At 37.8% G+C, this 18,657-nt stretch overlaps 1 protein-coding gene across 1 annotated transcript in view; it reads right to left on the bottom strand.

The window, feature by feature from the left end:
• Positions 1–16,778, bottom strand: part of SCEL (sciellin) — a 116,623-nt gene extending 99,845 nt beyond the window's left edge. Inside the window, exons 1-8 of the mRNA XM_012637758.1 lie at positions 16,736–16,778; positions 15,918–16,035; positions 13,104–13,163; positions 8,987–9,055; positions 4,466–4,534; positions 3,695–3,733; positions 2,579–2,659; positions 668–733 (exon numbers count right to left, since the gene is read on the bottom strand). Coding sequence (XP_012493212.1) covers positions 668–733; positions 2,579–2,659; positions 3,695–3,733; positions 4,466–4,534; positions 8,987–9,055; positions 13,104–13,163; positions 15,918–16,035; positions 16,736–16,778 — 545 coding nt within the window. The remainder of the gene's footprint in view (positions 1–667; positions 734–2,578; positions 2,660–3,694; positions 3,734–4,465; positions 4,535–8,986; positions 9,056–13,103; positions 13,164–15,917; positions 16,036–16,735) is intronic.
• Between the last annotated feature and the right edge of the window lie 1,879 nt (positions 16,779–18,657).

Here is an 18,657-nt window from a genome sequence, read left to right on the forward strand (position 1 = left end):
CCAAAATTCATATGTTGAAATCCTAACCTGCAATTTCTCAGAATGTGACCTTACTTGGAAATAGAGTCATTGCACATGTAATTAGTTAAGTTAGGATGAGATCACACTGAAGTAGGCTGGACCACTAATCCAGTTTGATTGGTGAGTTTATAAGAAAGGGAAATTTGGATTCAGACATGCATGTAGGAAGAAGGCCATATGAAGATGAAGGCTGAGATCGGGATAATGCTTGTACAAACTAGGCAATGTCAGTGATTGCCAGGAAACCACCAGAAGTTAGGGAGAGCATGGAACAAACTCTCTCTTACCCAACCAACACTGCTGACACCTTGATCTTGGACTTGTAGCACCTAAAACTGTGAGGCAATAAATTTCTCTTGCTTAAGCTACCCAGTTTGCAGCACTTCATTACAGCAACCCTAGCAAACTAATACAGCCACCTGCTTACTCCTCATAGCTTGTCAGATTTCCTACCAGGGGGACCTGTGGCCCTGACCTCACTCCCATTGGGCACTGTCTTGTTCAGAGCTCAACTTCACAAAATTGCCTCCAATTTATTCCAAAGCATCCATTATTATTATTCCAAAGCAACAATTACATGTTGTCAATGTCTGACACATTCTTTCATTCAATGGCATTGCAATTACATATGACACCTTTCCCTTACCTTCTGCTGGCACCTGTGCTCAGGATGGCATTATAACCTGGAGGGGGTGGCGGAAACCAGGACTGTCTGTTAAGAAATGACATCAGTAGTAATAAACATAGTGCTTGAAAGGCTGATCCCACCCACCTGTCTGAAAATAATTTGACAATTAAAAAGACAATGAGATTATACAAGGCCTTAGAAATAAAATGAACACTAGTTCATAAATGAAATAGGAAGTAAATATCCTACATTCCAGGCTATCTGCTCCTTCAAAACTTCTTTTCTCATTTCGTTTGGCACTAAATAATAGACATTTCTTTAAAAAGAAATATAAAGCAAATCTGGAAAATAATAACAATTGCTAAATCTAGATAGTAGGTTCATGGATGTTAATCATGTTATGTTATTCTCTCTATTTTTCTGCCTACTGAAACTACTTCAAAACAGAAATAACAATCTTATGCCCTACTTGAAACATGATTTAAAAAAAAAAAGTGTGATAGAAAACTCTGGCAAGTAAGAATATTGAAAACATAAATGGCACCATAGCAACACTAACCTCAACTTTAACCTTAATCAGAAAGATGTCCTCACACCACCAGGACATCATTTTAATTGATAGCAATAGTTAAGGCCTCTGTCAAAAAAAAAAACACTAAGATATGAACCAAAGTGAAGATGTTGAGAGCACCGTGATGCAAATGGGAGAAGGAAAGGCTGGGATAAGGAGGACAGAAGAGCTGGCTTTAAATTCTTGAAGTAGCTCTATTCTCTGGGGCATCATAGGACTGAACTAAGACCAGCTGGGAGTCAATAACAAAAATTCCAGCTCAATGTCAGGAGTAGATGCCACCCAGGAGAGCAAGTCAAACGTGTATCATAAAATAGTGAGAATCTTACTGCTGGCTTCAGTGGTCCTGAATTGTGCCTAATCTCTCAGAGGAAAGATTCTTGCACTGGGTAGGAGATTGAACTAACTGATCTTAAATTTCTCTTTCAACCTTAGGAATCTGTTTTAAACAGACAAAGCATCAAGGGAATGTGAAATTTGGGATCAAGGGAAAGGTGAATGACATTTTCTGAGACTCTGCAGTTATAACCAGAACCTCGACTGCAGGGAAAACAGAAGCAGTCATTTCTCTCCAGAAGGATTACAGCATCACCATGGCAAAGTCAGCCAGTCCATCAACAAATACTGAGCACCTACCCTATACCAGGCAAAGAAAATAAGAAAATTAAAAATCACTGATATTTATGAATGCTTGTTTTCCATTTGCACCATGATTCACTAGCACTGTGTTCTCTTCAACACGCAAAAATCTCTTTCACCATCATGTTCCCTGCCATGAAGACCATCCAGGCCACCACAGGTCCAACTGCTCCTCCTTAACTACTAGATACATAGAACCTAGCTCCAGCAGAGTGTGGGCAACCACGCAGAGGAGTCACAGGAAGAGGCAATAATCACATAAACACAGACAGATGTCTTGAGAGATGGCCATGGACTCTGCACTGGAAGTAGAGTCAGCCCAATCTGAGAGCAGGCTGGTTTCAGGAGCATGGCAACATGTGGCCATACATCGATCATTATTTCAGGCTAAGGCATTCCCTGTAGCAGGACTCTATAAAACACGTAACCCGAAGTAGCCTGCCGTTTAACATCTGAGCTCTATCATCAAAGACATTACCTAGAAACTCGAGGCCCTAAGGCAACTGGAGAGAAGACTGTGTATTTGAAAAGGAGATTGTAGGGGGAAAGAACTGAAGTTTGGGAATAATAGAATGTAGGCGCTGAATCCACGGGAAGGAGAGGATCAAGCTCTGAACACTGCCTGGGAGTTTTGGTGGAGGATTTGGTTCAAAAGTCAATAAAGAACAGTCCTTTGCAGGATATCAGCAAGAGGCAGACACAAGGAGCTCTCATCCTACCTCTTCTTCTTTACAGGAGTAGCTGCAGAGGTGGAAGCTGTGGTATTAGCAGTGTTTACACTCAACAAACCACCAGGTTGCCTGTTTAATGACAAAAACAACAGATCATCACATTCCTCACTTTTTCATTCTACCCCACCTTTGAAAGATCTTATAATCTATTCATATTCCTGCCTGCTCTCTGTCTACCACAAAGTGTTTCCCTTGAGGATGGAAGAACAACAAAAAAAAAGTTCTTCCTTAGTTTACCCATTTATAAATTGTCAGGCTCTCATACAACTAGCTAAAACTGAAAGGAATGAATGCAGGAGTCATTCATAAAATGACATTAATTGTGTGTCTGAAATTCACACCAATCAGTTCGGATATGCCATGGATTCATATTTTTTAATCCTGTGATTATGTTGTGACTAACTGAATTATATTGCAATTTTTTGCATTGAAACATTAGTTTGTTTAAGAAGAATTTTTAAATCATATCATTTTAAGTCTCTATTTAGCATTTATTAACATATTCAGACCCTCAGAAAATGGAAGTGATCCATGCCTGCTTCAAGCACTGAGAGGTATGGTCCAGTGTGAGAATTACTTTACATGTAAATACAAATCTAAAAGCCAATTAAGTTTAAAAAAACTCTATCTAATTTGGGCTGCTTATAACCGCCAGTAGTACATTCCAGGAGTAATGCATTTCACCTAAATAGACTGTGAGCAGACCTATCATTGCACAACTCAATTTTCCCTGAAAGAGGAGGTGTAGCTGTGAAGGGTATGTGGGAAGGGAAGTGAGCTGTAGGGGAAGCAAGTAGGAGTAGAGGGAAACAAAGCTTTGTGGGGAAAAAATAGAGTCTAGATTTTCTAAAAGAGGAAGAAAAAAGGATGACCCAAACTTTGGTGTTTGATTAGAGTAACAGTCGGCAACTTTTTCTGCAAAAGTCCAGAGAATGAATATTTGAACCTTTGTTAGACCTTTTCAGTATCTGACCTCTACTACTCAACTCTGCCAGAGCAATAGGTGTGACTGTGTTCCAATAAAACTGTGGCTGTGTTCCAATAAAAGAGAGGTAAACCCTATATTCTCATGAACATATATGAAGAAATTAGGAAAGTACGTACGACTTTGTTGCTTCCGATGATCTAAATGTGGACATATTCCTGGTACCAGAGAGGAAAAAACAAAGGCAAAATTTCAGCAGTAACAAAAAATTAACACTTGCATCTATTTGCAATTGTCCATAAATTTAGACTTATTATTATTAAAAGTTAAGTATTATTTGAGAGAAAGAAAAAGAAAGTATCAATGTTTGAATAAATTTGATAAGGCGATTCCATGATTCTATTTCTTGTACCAGATTCCAAAGGAATTTTTTTTTCTTCTGGGAAAACCCAATATCTCTTAAAAGCCCAATGTTTTTGTTTGTTGGGTTCAGTAATTTTCTTTAATAATAAGAATTTAAAATTTTCATTTGCATGCATTTCATAATTTTGTCACCAGGACGCCTTAAATAGAAACATAAATGTGGTTAAGAATGATGACTGGAAGCAAAGGTGGGGAACATGCAGCCAATTTGGATTCAGTCAAAAGGTCACACTTCAGGATCTAGAAGGCCACATGTGGCCTTAGGGCTGCAAGAGAACATGTGGCCTTAAGGCCGCAGGTTCCCCACCCCTGAGAAGCAATGAGCTCTCTTGATTTTTAAGCCAGACAAGATTTTATTCTAGCCATGAGCAGGAATAAAGAATTTACTCCAGAATTTTTGTGTTAAAATATAGAAGATAAAAATTTACAGAAGGATATTAAGTAGGATCAAAGAATTGTAAGTAAATCATTAACACTTAGAAAAATACTATACTTGAGCCTTTCCCAAAGTTAGTAGATACTGGTACCTATTGGTTAGTTGGTTATCCAAGGTATTGGCCTTATACACTTTAGCAGCATCATTTCTGTCTGAGATCCTTTATAAAGAAACAAGACAAAAGTCTGGATAAACATTTAGATTGTTAAACTCTTTTCAGGCCTCTTTCATGCTAGAATAACTTCACAACATAACCATTCTCTAGTAAAGAGAACTGTTTTTTCAGGTGTTACATTTTAGAAAATTTTACAGTTTAAAAAAAGCTACTTATGATGACAAAATCTATTTATGAGGCTATTTTAATGTAGTTTGAAATTTTAAAAGTATTATGCCTTTTTCCAGGTTGCCTTTCTGACTCACTGAGTATTTAACTCATCAACTACTTTTATATAGTTTATTGTTCAGTAATATATCTAGTCAATGACAGTACTTCCTATGTTGATAAAGCATCAATGGACTACTTAAATATTTTTACAATATTTTGTGGCATAGATGATATTATGTGTTTGCCAAACTCATTTACTTTATTTCCTGAGCACACAGAAAGACCACGTTTCCCAATCTTCATTGCGATTAAGTTGGGGCCATGTGATTGAGTTCTAGGCTAAACAGTATAGGCAGAAATGTTATTTGCCACTTCCAGACCCAACAAAAACCTGCTGCATAATCTTCCACGCTCTTTCTTTCCCTTCTACTATGGCTTTGGAGCCCATGGGTTGAAGACGGCAGCATTAAAACACGCAAAGGACTTGTTCCCTGAGTCACTGCACAGACTCCAGCAAATCACATTGCACTCTGATGAGTCAAGCAGTACCTTATACTGTGTCAAACTATCTAGGTTTAGGGAAGAGAAGGGGGCCTTGTTAAATTAGGTCACTTTGACTAATACATTTAGTTAATAGCTCCTAATGGCCATCAGAGGTTTTAATCCCTCTAATCTCATAGATCTGGAAAAGGTGTGTCTGTCTGCCCCTTGGATCAGGAAATACAAATTAGGAAGGTTATCATTCCATGCCAACAGTGGGGTCTCAGCCCTTCTTCCTTCCTTCCTTGTCTCACACCAGATAGGAAGGCTCCTCCTAAGAACTGGGGCTGTCTTTGGGAGCATTCTGCAAGCTTTCAGGAAAGTAGGGTACAGCAAAGTTAAGCTCAGGAAAACAAAAGATCAGTAAGACTCCTCTGTTGATCGCACACTACAGGTCTACTATAACTTTCCCTAAACTTCTGCTTTCACGATCAACTTTAGGACACAGCTTGAAATAACCTGTTCCTGCTAAGGTGGACACTGACTTTACCTCTCTTTAAAAAAGGTCATGTGGGAAAAATATTACTTTATTTAAAATAAAATGTTGCTTATTTTAGTCATAAGCTAAAAATCATTTCAATTTCTAGATGCCATTTTGGTATCTGTAACTAAACTATTGGGTAATGACTCTAATACGTTAAATTTCTGAGTCAACTCCAAACAGCTTCTGTTTATGCTATGTAATACCACAAACTGCTAACTCTTGAATACAAAAGGAAGAATAAATAACGGGTTATAACACTCCATGTTATAACATGTCTTCTTTTAGTTAAAGCTCCATATTCTCCACAGACCGTTCACAATGCAGGCACTAATATGGACATATCCTAGAATCCATGTGTAAAAAAACTCACGTCTACAACCATCAGTGGGCCAAAGACCAGGATCATATCCCCTGCACTAACTGAAGCCTCTGAAGCTCTGAGATGTTTCAATTTCAAGGGCTCTGCAGTAAATCACTGTGAATACCATAGGTGAAATGTCAGGTAATCAGAAATCTTAAATCTTAAATATTTTGTGGGAACCCTAGTCAGACTTCATAGCTATCTATGAGATCCTCATAGAAGATAAAAATAATCTCGGAAAATTGCTACTCTGGTATATTGAAAACAGCAATATGTCTAAAGTAAATGGAGCCTTAATAGCAAATGTTCTCAAGGTGGGTTCTGATGTTAAAATTAAACAAAGTTAATTAAAATTCCACAATGTCAATTTATATGGACAGTACTAAATATAATAAAAATAGCTACCTACTATTCTTTGCTGGTCATTTCATATCTTTTCTCTACTCTTCAAAACACCCCTGCAGGGTAGGTGTAATTATTCTCATTTTATAGATAAAGACATGGAGACTCAGAGAAGTTGGGTGACTTTCTTTTGGCCTCACAACTGGGAAGTAATCTATCTCCAAGTCTTTTCACTGGGACCCAATGTCATATATCTGATTCTGTAGTATGATTGTCCCCCAAACTCATATGTTAGGTTAACATGTCTTCCTTTAGTTATTATTCTTCACTTCTCACGATTTCTTTCATGCTACCAGAGGGATACATCTATTAACAGTCATGGAAAGAACTCTAAACCACCATTCCAACATATATGTCAATTTCTTATTGCTGGGGGAGACTAATTTTATATTTATCTTGGAATTTAAGTTTCTGTCAACATGTGATATGAAATAGGTTGTTTTAATAGAAGTGGGTCTTGGAGACAGGAAACACTATAATTAGCAATATGATCAAAAGAACCAAAGCAAAAGTTATACTTTCACAATAGAGCACTAGGGGGCTCCCTAACCTAGGTTTTCCGAATTAGTCATTCAACCACCTTCAGGATTTGGGCCATATCTGCAAAGTATATACTTTATTATTTACTTACGTTTCTTTAGCACACCTCATATTTTACCCATATATTTATATTTTAATAGAGAACTCTTCCAATGTAAACTCATCACTTTTCTCGTATTCACTAAAACAAATGCATTATTAAAATGCACCCACACGTACCAGATATATTTGATCATCTTCCTCCTAAAATTAGTTCACATCTTGCATTTTGGAGTGGCCCACATTACAAAAGTCCAACTCCTACTAACAGGACTTGCCTTTCTTTACTGATTCCTGTGTTTTCTTCCTCACTTCCATTTCCACATTTACTGCCTTGCAAATGAGCTGACCAGGGCACTTCTCCCCAGTATGCCACTAAACCTCTGTGTAAATAAATCCCTTAATCTCTGGCCCCATTTTCTAGTGTATAAAGTGAATGGTTTGGGCTATATTGATGATTCTGAGTCTTGGCTGCACATTAGAAATACTTTATAAGCTTGAAAAAAATGCCTGAGTTCCACCTCAGGCTAATTCAATCAGAATTGGGGGAATGAGGGGCAGTAGGACCAAGGTGTGTCAATAAAGTTTAAAAGCTCCTCAGTGGTTCTCGTTTGCAGCTACAGTTGAGAATGACTTAACTGGACCCCTGTGAGGTCTAGACCATTTCTAACATTCCAAGGCTGTGTTTTGACTGGCCTGACAAAAACTTTCAGACACACAGCCTACAAAAGCTTGGATCCCCCACCTTTATTGAGGTTCAATTATCTCACTTTAAAATTCATTCCTAGAAATAGCGTTTCCTTCTTCAATTAACTATGCGATAGGACAGTCTGCAAGGCCAGGAAAAATGAACAGAAGTATTTTGTCTACCTCTTCTTCGTGCACTTCTGTGGAGATGAGATCTTGTACATTAACTTCTGCAAACTCATTTTTGATAAGGCTGATAATTAAAAGAAGAGAGAGCCATCTCCTTAGAATACCAGTGTTGATTAGGGAGACTGACTTTGAAAGCCTATGAATAGTACAGAAGTATATACATTCGCTATATTAATCAACACCAGCATAGTCTGAATACAGAGTCTATTAGATGCTGTAAATTTCAGCATATTTGATCACAACCCAGTAGGTACCATTTTTGCCTACAACTGCAGCATATCTTTAGCTACAGGGAGTGAACTCAGCTATCACTGGCTTGGGGTGTCCATGGTGCTTAGACTCCTATGAAAGATGTTAAGTTTGTCCTTTACTTATGCTTACTAAGCATCTCTACCAAATCTAAACTAAAAATGTTATTTGTGGCATTGCATGTCAACCTGAATAGAAGTTTCCCAATTTTCTCTATAGAGGTGAGACTTTTCCTTGACATAAGAGGAAACTAATAACAGGCACAACACAATGGACTCATTCTACAAGCCATGTAGTGACTCTAGTGCTGAAAGAGCAGTTTCACTTTGTAAAGAGCTAATGTCTTTATCCTACAGTGTATCAAGACTATTGTATTATTAAAATTTGCAATCTCTCCATAAAAAAGTTTTACAGAAACTGCCGTTTTTACACCATCAAGATGGAAGAACCAAATGTTAGAACAAGACCTATTCATATTCACAAAAATAACTATATTCTTCATTTTAAATTGAACAGATTCCATGTAGTGCCCACCGTACCTGTACTCAAATCAGTGTCTCTCAGAATTTTTCATATCAATCTACTGTTAGCAGAATTTTAGGAAAACAATGTATCTAGTCAAGATTTTGGGAGTTTTGAAGAAGATAATTCAATCCTTGGAGCCCCTGTCCCTGGGAATAAAATATCAGGAGTTCAAAGCATATTTTGATAAACAATTAAACACCTCATAACTTTATAAGACAGGGAATTCAATATATGTTATGCATTCCACTTACATGGCTCAAAAGCACCTTACCTGTCCAAAGTGTCATCAGATCTATACCGACTAATTGTAGCTTTTGGCTCTTGTCTCTCATGTATTTTCCTATAGCAAAAATAATTACCAAAAGATCAAATAAATAACACAAACATAGTTTACAAAACCTACCAAACATTTGGCAAACTTTTGACCTATATAGGTAGGAAATGTACATGTTATCAAGGAAAGACAGATTTGGAGTACCCAAATCTTCCAAATTTTTTTTTTTTACTCGGATAGAATAAATTATGGCAAACCCAATTCCCTATGCTAATAAAGGATTCGTCTCTGGCTGTAATTATTTCTAACTACAATGTGACATATTCAAATTGGGGATAAGCGTATGTAAAACAAACAACACAACGTACAAAATGGTTAATAACTAATATGTACTCTCCTCAATGCTATTGATTTTTACATAATAGGAACTCAATCCCTTATAATCAGCTACGTTTAGTTTGCAGAGTTTTAGCAGTGCCATAAGCCAGCACGGTGGGCTAAATACTAAAATGCTTTATTGAACATTCAGCACCGTGGACAGGGTTGGAAGAAAAGAACTCACTGGCAGAAGAATGGGAGGGACAGAGAAGAAAGAAAGAAAAAGGAGGAAACAGGAAAATCTGGGAAAAGAAATGAAAAAGAAGAACGTGGAAGATGAGAGAAAGGAGAGGTATGGAAAGAAGAGGAAAAAAGAAGAGTGATAGGGAGAAGTAAGGAGAGGAGAGATGGAAAGCAAAGAAGAGAGGAAGACAAATGAGCCAAAGAAGGCAGGGGAGGAGAGGAAAGAAAACAAATTAAGGGAAGGAAGGACAGGAGACTCGAAAGGAGGAATCACGATCGTGGAAGCAGTGAAAATATCCTGATCAGACTGATCCAAAAGGGGAAAAAAAGCCTGTTTAATGCCTCATATAATCCTGCAATATAAAAAAAGCAAGTTCTTTGGGGAATTATACCATGATTTATTGTGTTTACATTTCAAAGCATTATTTAAAGCCAACAGATCAAATGTATTGAATTAGGATAATTACTAAGACTGGATACTCCAGATTCAATTTTAAACTTGATCTACTATATTTTAATTGAGCATGAATTTGGAAGTCGGCAATATACAAAGTATTATGCCCATGACCATGAAGACATCTGGAATAAAATAACTATAGATGCTACCCACACAGGGCAAGACAGACAAATCAGGTATGTACATCCAAAGGCGGAAAGTGGTCAGCGTCATGAAAGAGGCTCAGAGGTAAAGTACAACAAAGTTCTAAGCTGAGAAAGCTGATTTCCAAATGTAAAAACCAGAGAAGGTTTTGTGGATGAGGCGCAGTTTGAGCTGGGCCTTGGAAGATAAATAGATGTGAACATATTCAAACTGAGGTAGAGGGAACAGTATCAGTTAAGGCTAGAAAAAAGCATAGAAAAATGCCCAGTGTAACTCCCCAGGTTTTTGAGGAAACCTCGGAGTGAAATCATGGTGTGGCTCGCCATTGTGTATAAGGTTCCAATGCAAACAGGTACTGGAGGGCCCTCCGACCCCTTCCATAAAACAGCCCCTCAACAGACACCATCACTTTATATCTCTTTCGCAGGCTGTAATCTTTCTAAAGCTTATCACAACAAGACACATTACATTGTGTTATTTCTACTATATTGTGTTATTCTCTCCCCTGGCTCATCTTCAACTAGGAGGCAAGGTCTATGGAGGAGGGGACTTTGTTTTGTCCCCAGTCCTTAGCACAGAATCTGGCTCACAGTGGCATCCCACAGGCACTATTTGTCTACTAGCCTTATTTGACATATTTAAGTAATCCATCGAAAGACATACACAGAAAATCTCCTACTTTATAGATAATATGAAGCTGTCATCTAAGGTTAGGAGAACATATTATTTATTTTCCTTTTCCTTTATTTTCGGTCCTTGCTTACACCTGCACTCGGCACACATTGTCCTCTCTGCTGGAAGTGCTTCTTTCCCGCCCCATGCCCACCAGCCAGCCTTGCCTACTTGAGAAACTTTTCCTCCTTATCCTTTAAGAAGCAGTGTCAACACCAAAGACTACTTCCTTGGTGAGGTCTTCAATTAATTACTCAGGCACAGTCAGTCTCTCTCTCCTATTTCCATATCACGCTCATACGCCTCTACAATAGCACTTTCCATGGTAAATTTTAGTATTTTATTTTAGTTTATGGATAGTTTTCCACGAATGCAAGAACTCTTAAGGTCAAAGACTGTGACTCACACATCTTTGTATTCCCGGCACCTGGCACAATGCCAGCACGTAGTAGGTGCTCCAAAGTGGCTGTTGAATGAACATCAAAGTAAAGACAGCCTCCTTGGGGCAGAAAAATTACAAGCAGCGTAATGTGAGCAAGTGCCAGGAGAAAAACAATCTTCCCTATTCTTTGAGGGAGGTGTATTCTGTGATATTAGTTGTAGGTCTAGGGCTTAGAGATTGTTGTTACCAAAGATAAAAGCCTCATGTGCTACTTTGGCCAAAATGCTGGCCACCAAGAGGGAGGGGCCAGGCAACCAATATAATTTAAAGTACAAAACAGACATGGAAAGCATTAAGTTTCTGTTATCCTAAAGCACACCGTATGAACACTAAGAATATGAAGCTTGGTTTTCACTATCACCCTTCAAAACAAGTGTCTATGTTCTTTAGTAGTTCAAGAGAAGGGTCAATAAAATGGAGGGAGTAATTTCCATTGGTGGTTGAACTCAATGAGCCTCCCCTTCGTTGGTGAGATGAGGGCCAACTGAGAATCAGACTGTAATCTTCAATATCATGACAGTTAGGAGTGGACCTAGGTAGAGAGTCTGCCAGATCACAGAACAGCGAATCAGCTGAACTAACGCTAGTATTAGGAAAATGAAATGGCTACTTTGCATAGAAAACAGGTCAAAATTATGAAAAGGTTTAAAACGGTTGAAAGAAATTCACAGATAAAAGTTTCCAAAATAGACATATTCAAGATGTCTACTTAACTTTTTAAAATCTACACCACGAAAGACAACCATACTTCCTCACTAAGTAGCTCTTGGTGAGAAACAGACACAAGCCACTAGACCAGATAAAACTTGCATCTGATAAATAATTAGGTTCGATGGGTGTGGTTGTTTGTATGCATTCCAAGTAGAGATGTGTTTTAATAAAAATATTATCTATTTACTTGATCGGTCTGAGATGATTTACATCATTGTGATTACAAGTTTTGTCTGAATTTTCCTACCAACTTGCATTTGGAAGTCTATTTGCCACTGAGGATCAGTGTTTTCCCACAAGCCCAGGAGTTTCCAAAAAGAATTGTATTCTCCCATAAAGCAATTGAACTCTGGAGCTGTTATTTCTGTATTTTGGGATTCTTTCTATAAGGCTCAGAGATATCTCACCTGGTTATGTTTCTATAAGAGGAGGACCATCTCTGCGAAGGGGACAGAGGTGTGATTGTGTTCTGCCTCCAAGCCATAGTTCTGGGAGAACAGAGCTGGAGAAGCACCACTGGTGCCCTGTGGTAAGCCCCGATTATATTAGATTCTTCTTCACCTGCCCAGAATATGAGGGAAAGCCTGAGGCTAGCTACAAAGATTCAGCGGACTTGAATAAGTCTTCTTTCAAAACTACCATCTTTTGGACAAAAAAAAAAAAAGAATTTTGGTAGAGATTGCACTAAATCTTTAGATTACTTTGGGTGGCATAGACATTTTAACAATATTAAATCTTCAAATTCATGAACACAGGATATCCTTCCCTTTATTTTTTCTTCCTTAATTTCATTATCAATGTTTTTTAGTTCTCAGTATACAAGTCTCCCACCCCCTTTGTTAAGTTTATGCCTAATTATTTTATTTGTTTTGATGGTATTGTAAATGAGAATTATTTCTTGATTTCTTTTTTGTATAGTTCATTGTTAGTGTATAGAAATGCAATTAATTTTTGTATGGTGGTTTTGCATCCTACAACTTTACTGAATTCATTTATTGTTTCTAACAGGAGTTTTTGTGTGGAGTCTTCAGGATTTTCTACATATAAAATCATGTCATCTACAAAAACCAAAAAAAAACGACCATCTTTGTGCTTCTGTCAATGATGTAACTTGCCTAAACACCCACCTGTCCAAGGCATCATGGGAATTGTGTCTGCTGAGCACCACCCTACCATAATTTTCATCTCTGCAGAGAAAGAATGAAATTATGTCACATGAAAAGTTGCCACAATATTTGCCAAGCACTAAATGAGAGAGACAGGGGAGAGAGCTTCCAATTTTTTGGAAGGTTAATTTATTTTACTTCAGGCATAAGAACACAACCATGTATCTATTTTAACCAGTCACCACTTGAAAGAACATGGCAAAAAGAAACAAGTTTGTCAGTACAAATGATCATTTACCCCATGAGATTGCCACATGATTCAACAATGAATGAGTGTTTTGTTTTGTTTCGTTTATCAGAGTGTGGGAACACAAGGCCATCTACTTTATATGTATTAGAAAAGTCCTTTTCTGCAAGAAGGCAAATACAAAAGCTTTCTACAAATATTGTTTGAATTTAATTAAGCCCATTATGTCTGGATATGTTGGTGGACTTGACAGTTTTCCTTGACAAAATGTAGGAAAACAAGTACCAATATTTGTGGTTGAGAAGATTGACAATTCACAGGAGACTTAGTTTTTGAACTGTGAGAATACATAGTTTGTTCTATTTGGTCTTTAAAATAACCCTATGAATTAGTCAGGGAAGACACTGTCATATCCAATTCACAAATGAGGAAATTGATGGGGCATTTTGTGGCTTTCCTAAGACCACAACGTTAGCAGGTGACAGAGGTGGGTCTAGGACCCAGATCTTTTTCTTCAAAATCTTTGCTTTTTCTACTAGTTAACCCTAAAATAAACCTTCATACATAAAATCCCAAAGCCATGTCTTTCTCACTTTATGCCATGGGCCTGAAAGTACAGGCAATTTTAGGAAATGTCAAAACATGTAGTAGAGCCTCGGGACTTGAACCAAAGCAAAGAGTAGGTATCTGAACCTTTTTCACATCAGCCCAACCAAACCTGAAATACCACATTTTTCCTGGTTCTTCTCCACTAACATTACCCAACACTCTGTAACCATTTTTAATTAAGCTATAAATGAATTATAATAGACAATTAAAAAGAAAGATAAGTAGTGAAACTGAAACAATGCCAGCAAATATACACCCTCAAAGATCCCAAGAGAACTTTCACATCTTCCTTGGTATCTCTTCCTAAAACTTGTGAGAGAGTAGTAGACACCAGGTGTGTTCTTATCCAAAGAAGAATCACAACACACAGCCTAGAACTGGGCCAGTGGGAGTTAGGGAAGCATCAGAGCCAATTTCCCCTTCATTCAGTAGCTGCTATGCTACGCAAGCTGGCTTCCCTGGCTTTTTCTTAAGGAGGCATGCCTGGCATAAAAGCAGCATTCCTTCCAACTATGATTTGTCTTCTACATTCTCTCTTCACCTATCTGTATAAATACTTGCAATCCAAAATTTATGGTCTATATTTGACATCACATTACCACTACAGAAAGATAGAAATGCCACATTAGGCTCTTACAGAAGCAATGAGTACTGTTTCATAGAAGGCAATGATTGTTGTCCAATAATACTAACTCCAAAAATTACTGTGAGTCTCTAAGCACCCCTATATTTCCTTAATATAATAAGATTCAATAACAGAAATTAATAGATTTTTTTATTTAACATCCACAAAGATGCCCCTCAAATAACCATATATGAATAATTTGTAGATAGTTTAGAGCAGGTACCCTGTAATTCAGGATTTCTCAACTTCCGGGCTATTGACATTTTGGATTTGACAATTTTTTGTTGTAGGGGCTGGCCTGTGCACTACAGAATGTTTTGAAACATCTCTAAGCTCTACCTGTTAAATGCCAGGAGCATATCCCAATTTTGACAACCAAAAATGTCTTCCAAACTTGTCAAATGTCCCCAGGAGGTAAAATTGCCTCTGGTTGAGAAATACTTGTGTAATGAAAAGACAATAGACCATGTTAAAATCTCAATTCCACCCACTTAATAGCTGTGTGTCATTGGACTAGTTACTTAACTTCTCTGAGCCTTAGATGTCTCTTCTATAAAAGGAGGATACAATATCTATCTTTTGTGTTTGCTCTGAGATTTAAAGATGCTTTATATGTAAAGTATCTAGCATCAAGCTTAACACATAAGGAAATCAGAAAATGTATATATTTGTACACATAATCTATAATGTATACATAATTTATAATAAATATATAGTCTAGACAAATATATATTAAAAATCTATGTTAGCAATGAGGCTGTATGCCTATGGTCATAGTTTTCAGATCTTTAAACCTATAGCTAGTAGGATCAATGCTCAAAGCAGACAAAATTTATTTGATGGTAAACACTTTCCCTTACAAAGTAATAGCACATTTCCTACCCTTTCAATACCTAGAGTTAAATGGCCAGACGGGACTAAAATGAGTTGGGAATTTATTATTAAATTTGTAAATTTGGAATTATACCATTATGTGTTCATTTCAACTGACATGATCAACCCATATCAGGAATCTCCTTATCATAGATTAACTGTTACCTTTTTGGAAATTGGAAAGTCACATTTTCTTTTCAGTTTACCAAGTAAGTACATATGCCTACTCTAGGTGACAACCAGGCTCTCTCTCAGTAATGACTCACATTCTCTTATGTATGTGGATATTAAAAATGGTAGAGATACTCTTGAAAATCCGATGAAATCAATTTATGCTTAATAAATCTTACCAAAAATTAGACCATGCCACAAAGTGTTTTTAAAAGAAAAGCGTTTGCTTTTCAGATGGCCATTAGCTTCCCAAACAGAGAATGCTTCTCGCTGCTCATCCATCCACCCACCACTCTCCAGACCCTCTTACTTTTCTTCTTCAGGACGTTTCTTTATCCAGCTATTATCCTGTAAGAAAGTTCTTCTTTTGTTAACGTCGTGAAACCCCTGTTGTCTCAGTCTGGCCCCCTGAGTGGAACTCTTCATATCTATGAAGACAAACATGAAAAATTGGGAGATGTAACTGTGGTGCTGAGTGTGAGCTTGTTAACCTGAACATCAGGAGAGGCACATCTGATTGGCCAGCATCAATCTTCTAGGCTTGCAAGTCTAGTACAGTTTCCAAGTAGGATGCACCAGCAAGAAAAAACAAATCCCACACCCCATAATAAAAGATAACATATACAACTGCTCAGGTGCCAATTGAAACTGCCGGTGCAGCTCATGAGGCCCCATCCAGCTGCTGGGAAGGCAGAACCAACAACCTGGAATAAACTGAGCCAGAGTTTATTCGATTGGCCATTTTACTCAATAAGAAATTTGACTCAGAAGTACATGCAGGAACATTTTTATAGTACCTACTAAATAATAGTCAATAAATCCCAGTGCATTTGATTATAAGTAAATAATTCTTTGATCTTATGAGAGCCAGAAGCATAGAAGGTCACATTAAAAAAACACCCATTTTTTTAAAAAACGCCCAAAGTTTTTCCAAAAAAAATCTTTGAATCACAATTATATGAGTAAAAGCTGTAACACTCTAACTTTTTCTTAAGCCTCACTTTGACAAGGGTAATTAAATTAGATTGTTGTTTCTAAGCACTCAATATCTGTAGTAAAGAATTAGGATCTGTGTGTTGTTTTTCTTAGATCTTTAAGTTTTCTGAGTAAGGGAAACATCTACATTACCATTTCCTGTGGGAGACGTTTTTCTCAAGGCAAAATTGGACATGCTGCCTTCCAGTAAGGACCTAAAAGAAAAATGGGAATGGAAGAAAGCACAGCAATTACTAAGAATCTGTAAATGACTATGTCATGGCTAACTGAGGCACACTTTTCAATGACATTGACAAAGTCACATGATCTGGCATAACAAATACATAACACAAAGTACTCCCTAAAAACCTGACAGTTCATTTATTCCAACATACTTATTTTGCAAATGGAAAAAATGAGTCCCAGGGCATTTAGTGTCCCCAATGTTATATAACAAGCAATTGGTTGAATCAGACCATCAATTAATTCATTCTTTCAATCAATAAATATGCATTTAGCGCCTACAGTGTGCCTGGCCTGGCACTGAGCTAGGAGCTGGGGACAAAAAGATGAGTTAGACAAGTACCTGGTCATAGTCAAGAGGGAGAGAGAGACATTGTGCTAGAACCCATAGCATGGTGTCAGGAATGCCCAAAGAGGGTGCATCTGCTCCTTCTCAGGGAAGCCAAAGCAAACTCAAGCAACTGACACATAACCAGAAGGGAGGAAGCCAGATGCATGGAAATCATAGATCTGAGGCAACACTCATGATCTTAGGCAACCACCACATGGGAAAGCTCAAAGTTCCTTAGCTATGACCAGCCACTACTGTTAAGGTGTTAAGGGGTTAAGGCAAACCACAGTCCCAGTTTGCCAGGGACTGATCCAGTTCCCCAGAGCTGAGTTATGACTATATGGTACTTTTGCCTTCATGGCCCCTTCTTACACACACACATATATCACACAAATTAAAATTATATTTTGTGACTATGTTAGTATGAATATAATCCAGGCTGGCTTCATTTTATTATTAAATGCATATTTTTCTTCTGCTGTTGAAAGTAATTAAAATTGAGCACTTCTGTGGATCTTAAATGCATTGTGGGCCTTGGGCACTGTGTCTAGACCCAGAGACTAGCCCTTGGTCTCTTTGAGTTTTAGAACCAGAAAAGTCCTGGGCAAAAAGCTGGTCACCCTAGGTGGGTATTATGTTCTTTGCAGTGTCCATCCAACCAAATCATGTATAAAACATTGGAGGGGCATTCGATCTCAAGTCAGAAGCAAGTTCTAGGTCCCGCTTTATTGCATTTAAGTTCTGAGATTGAACCACTTAACCTTCCTGCAAAATGGGACCGATGAAAACTGCCATCTACTTCATAAGGTTTTTGTAATGATCAAATGAATAATGTATACAAAAATCACTTCGTCAAACTATAAATCCTATTGGACTTAAAACAGTAGTATTGGATAGCCTCCTATGGGTATAACTTCAGGGTTCTAAAAGCCCCCACCACTATCCTTTGATACAGAAGTATCTCCTGCAACAACTTGCCATAGGACCTGAAGTGGTAAAGATACATTCCTTTGGGTCAAGGGATTACTTTTCTTGGAGTCTTCTTTTAGAATGCCAGCAGTGCTACAGAAGTGAAGGCTGTACGTGCCCAGACCAGGTCCCCTTTACCAGTCTGGGGATTGGCAGCTATGGGCTCATGACTACTCCTTCTCTGAGAACTTGCCCTTAGCTGGTGGGGCTGCCTGGTTGCCCAGCCTCCCTGCCCACTACAGTCTGCAGCTGGGCTTTGTGCCACACTGTCCCTGACCTGTGCCCTCTGTGTCTTCAACTATCTTACTACATAGGGCGATTACTAATAGCATGGAGTTAGAAAGACCTGCATTTAAACAACACTATTTCCTGACCGTGTCACCTTGGGTATGTTATTAGCTCAAGTATCTCATTTGTAAAACGAGGTGAAATAAAGCTATTATAAGGTTCAAATGAAATAACATATGTAAAGTGTCTAATTATTGCCTGCCACTAATTCTTTTTTTTTTTATAAGTATGAAACTTTTTTTTT

Source organism: Propithecus coquereli, unplaced genomic scaffold (assembly GCF_000956105.1).
Source record: "Propithecus coquereli isolate 6110/MARCELLA unplaced genomic scaffold, Pcoq_1.0 Scaffold123, whole genome shotgun sequence".
Classification (NCBI taxonomy): domain Eukaryota; kingdom Metazoa; phylum Chordata; class Mammalia; order Primates; family Indriidae; genus Propithecus; species Propithecus coquereli.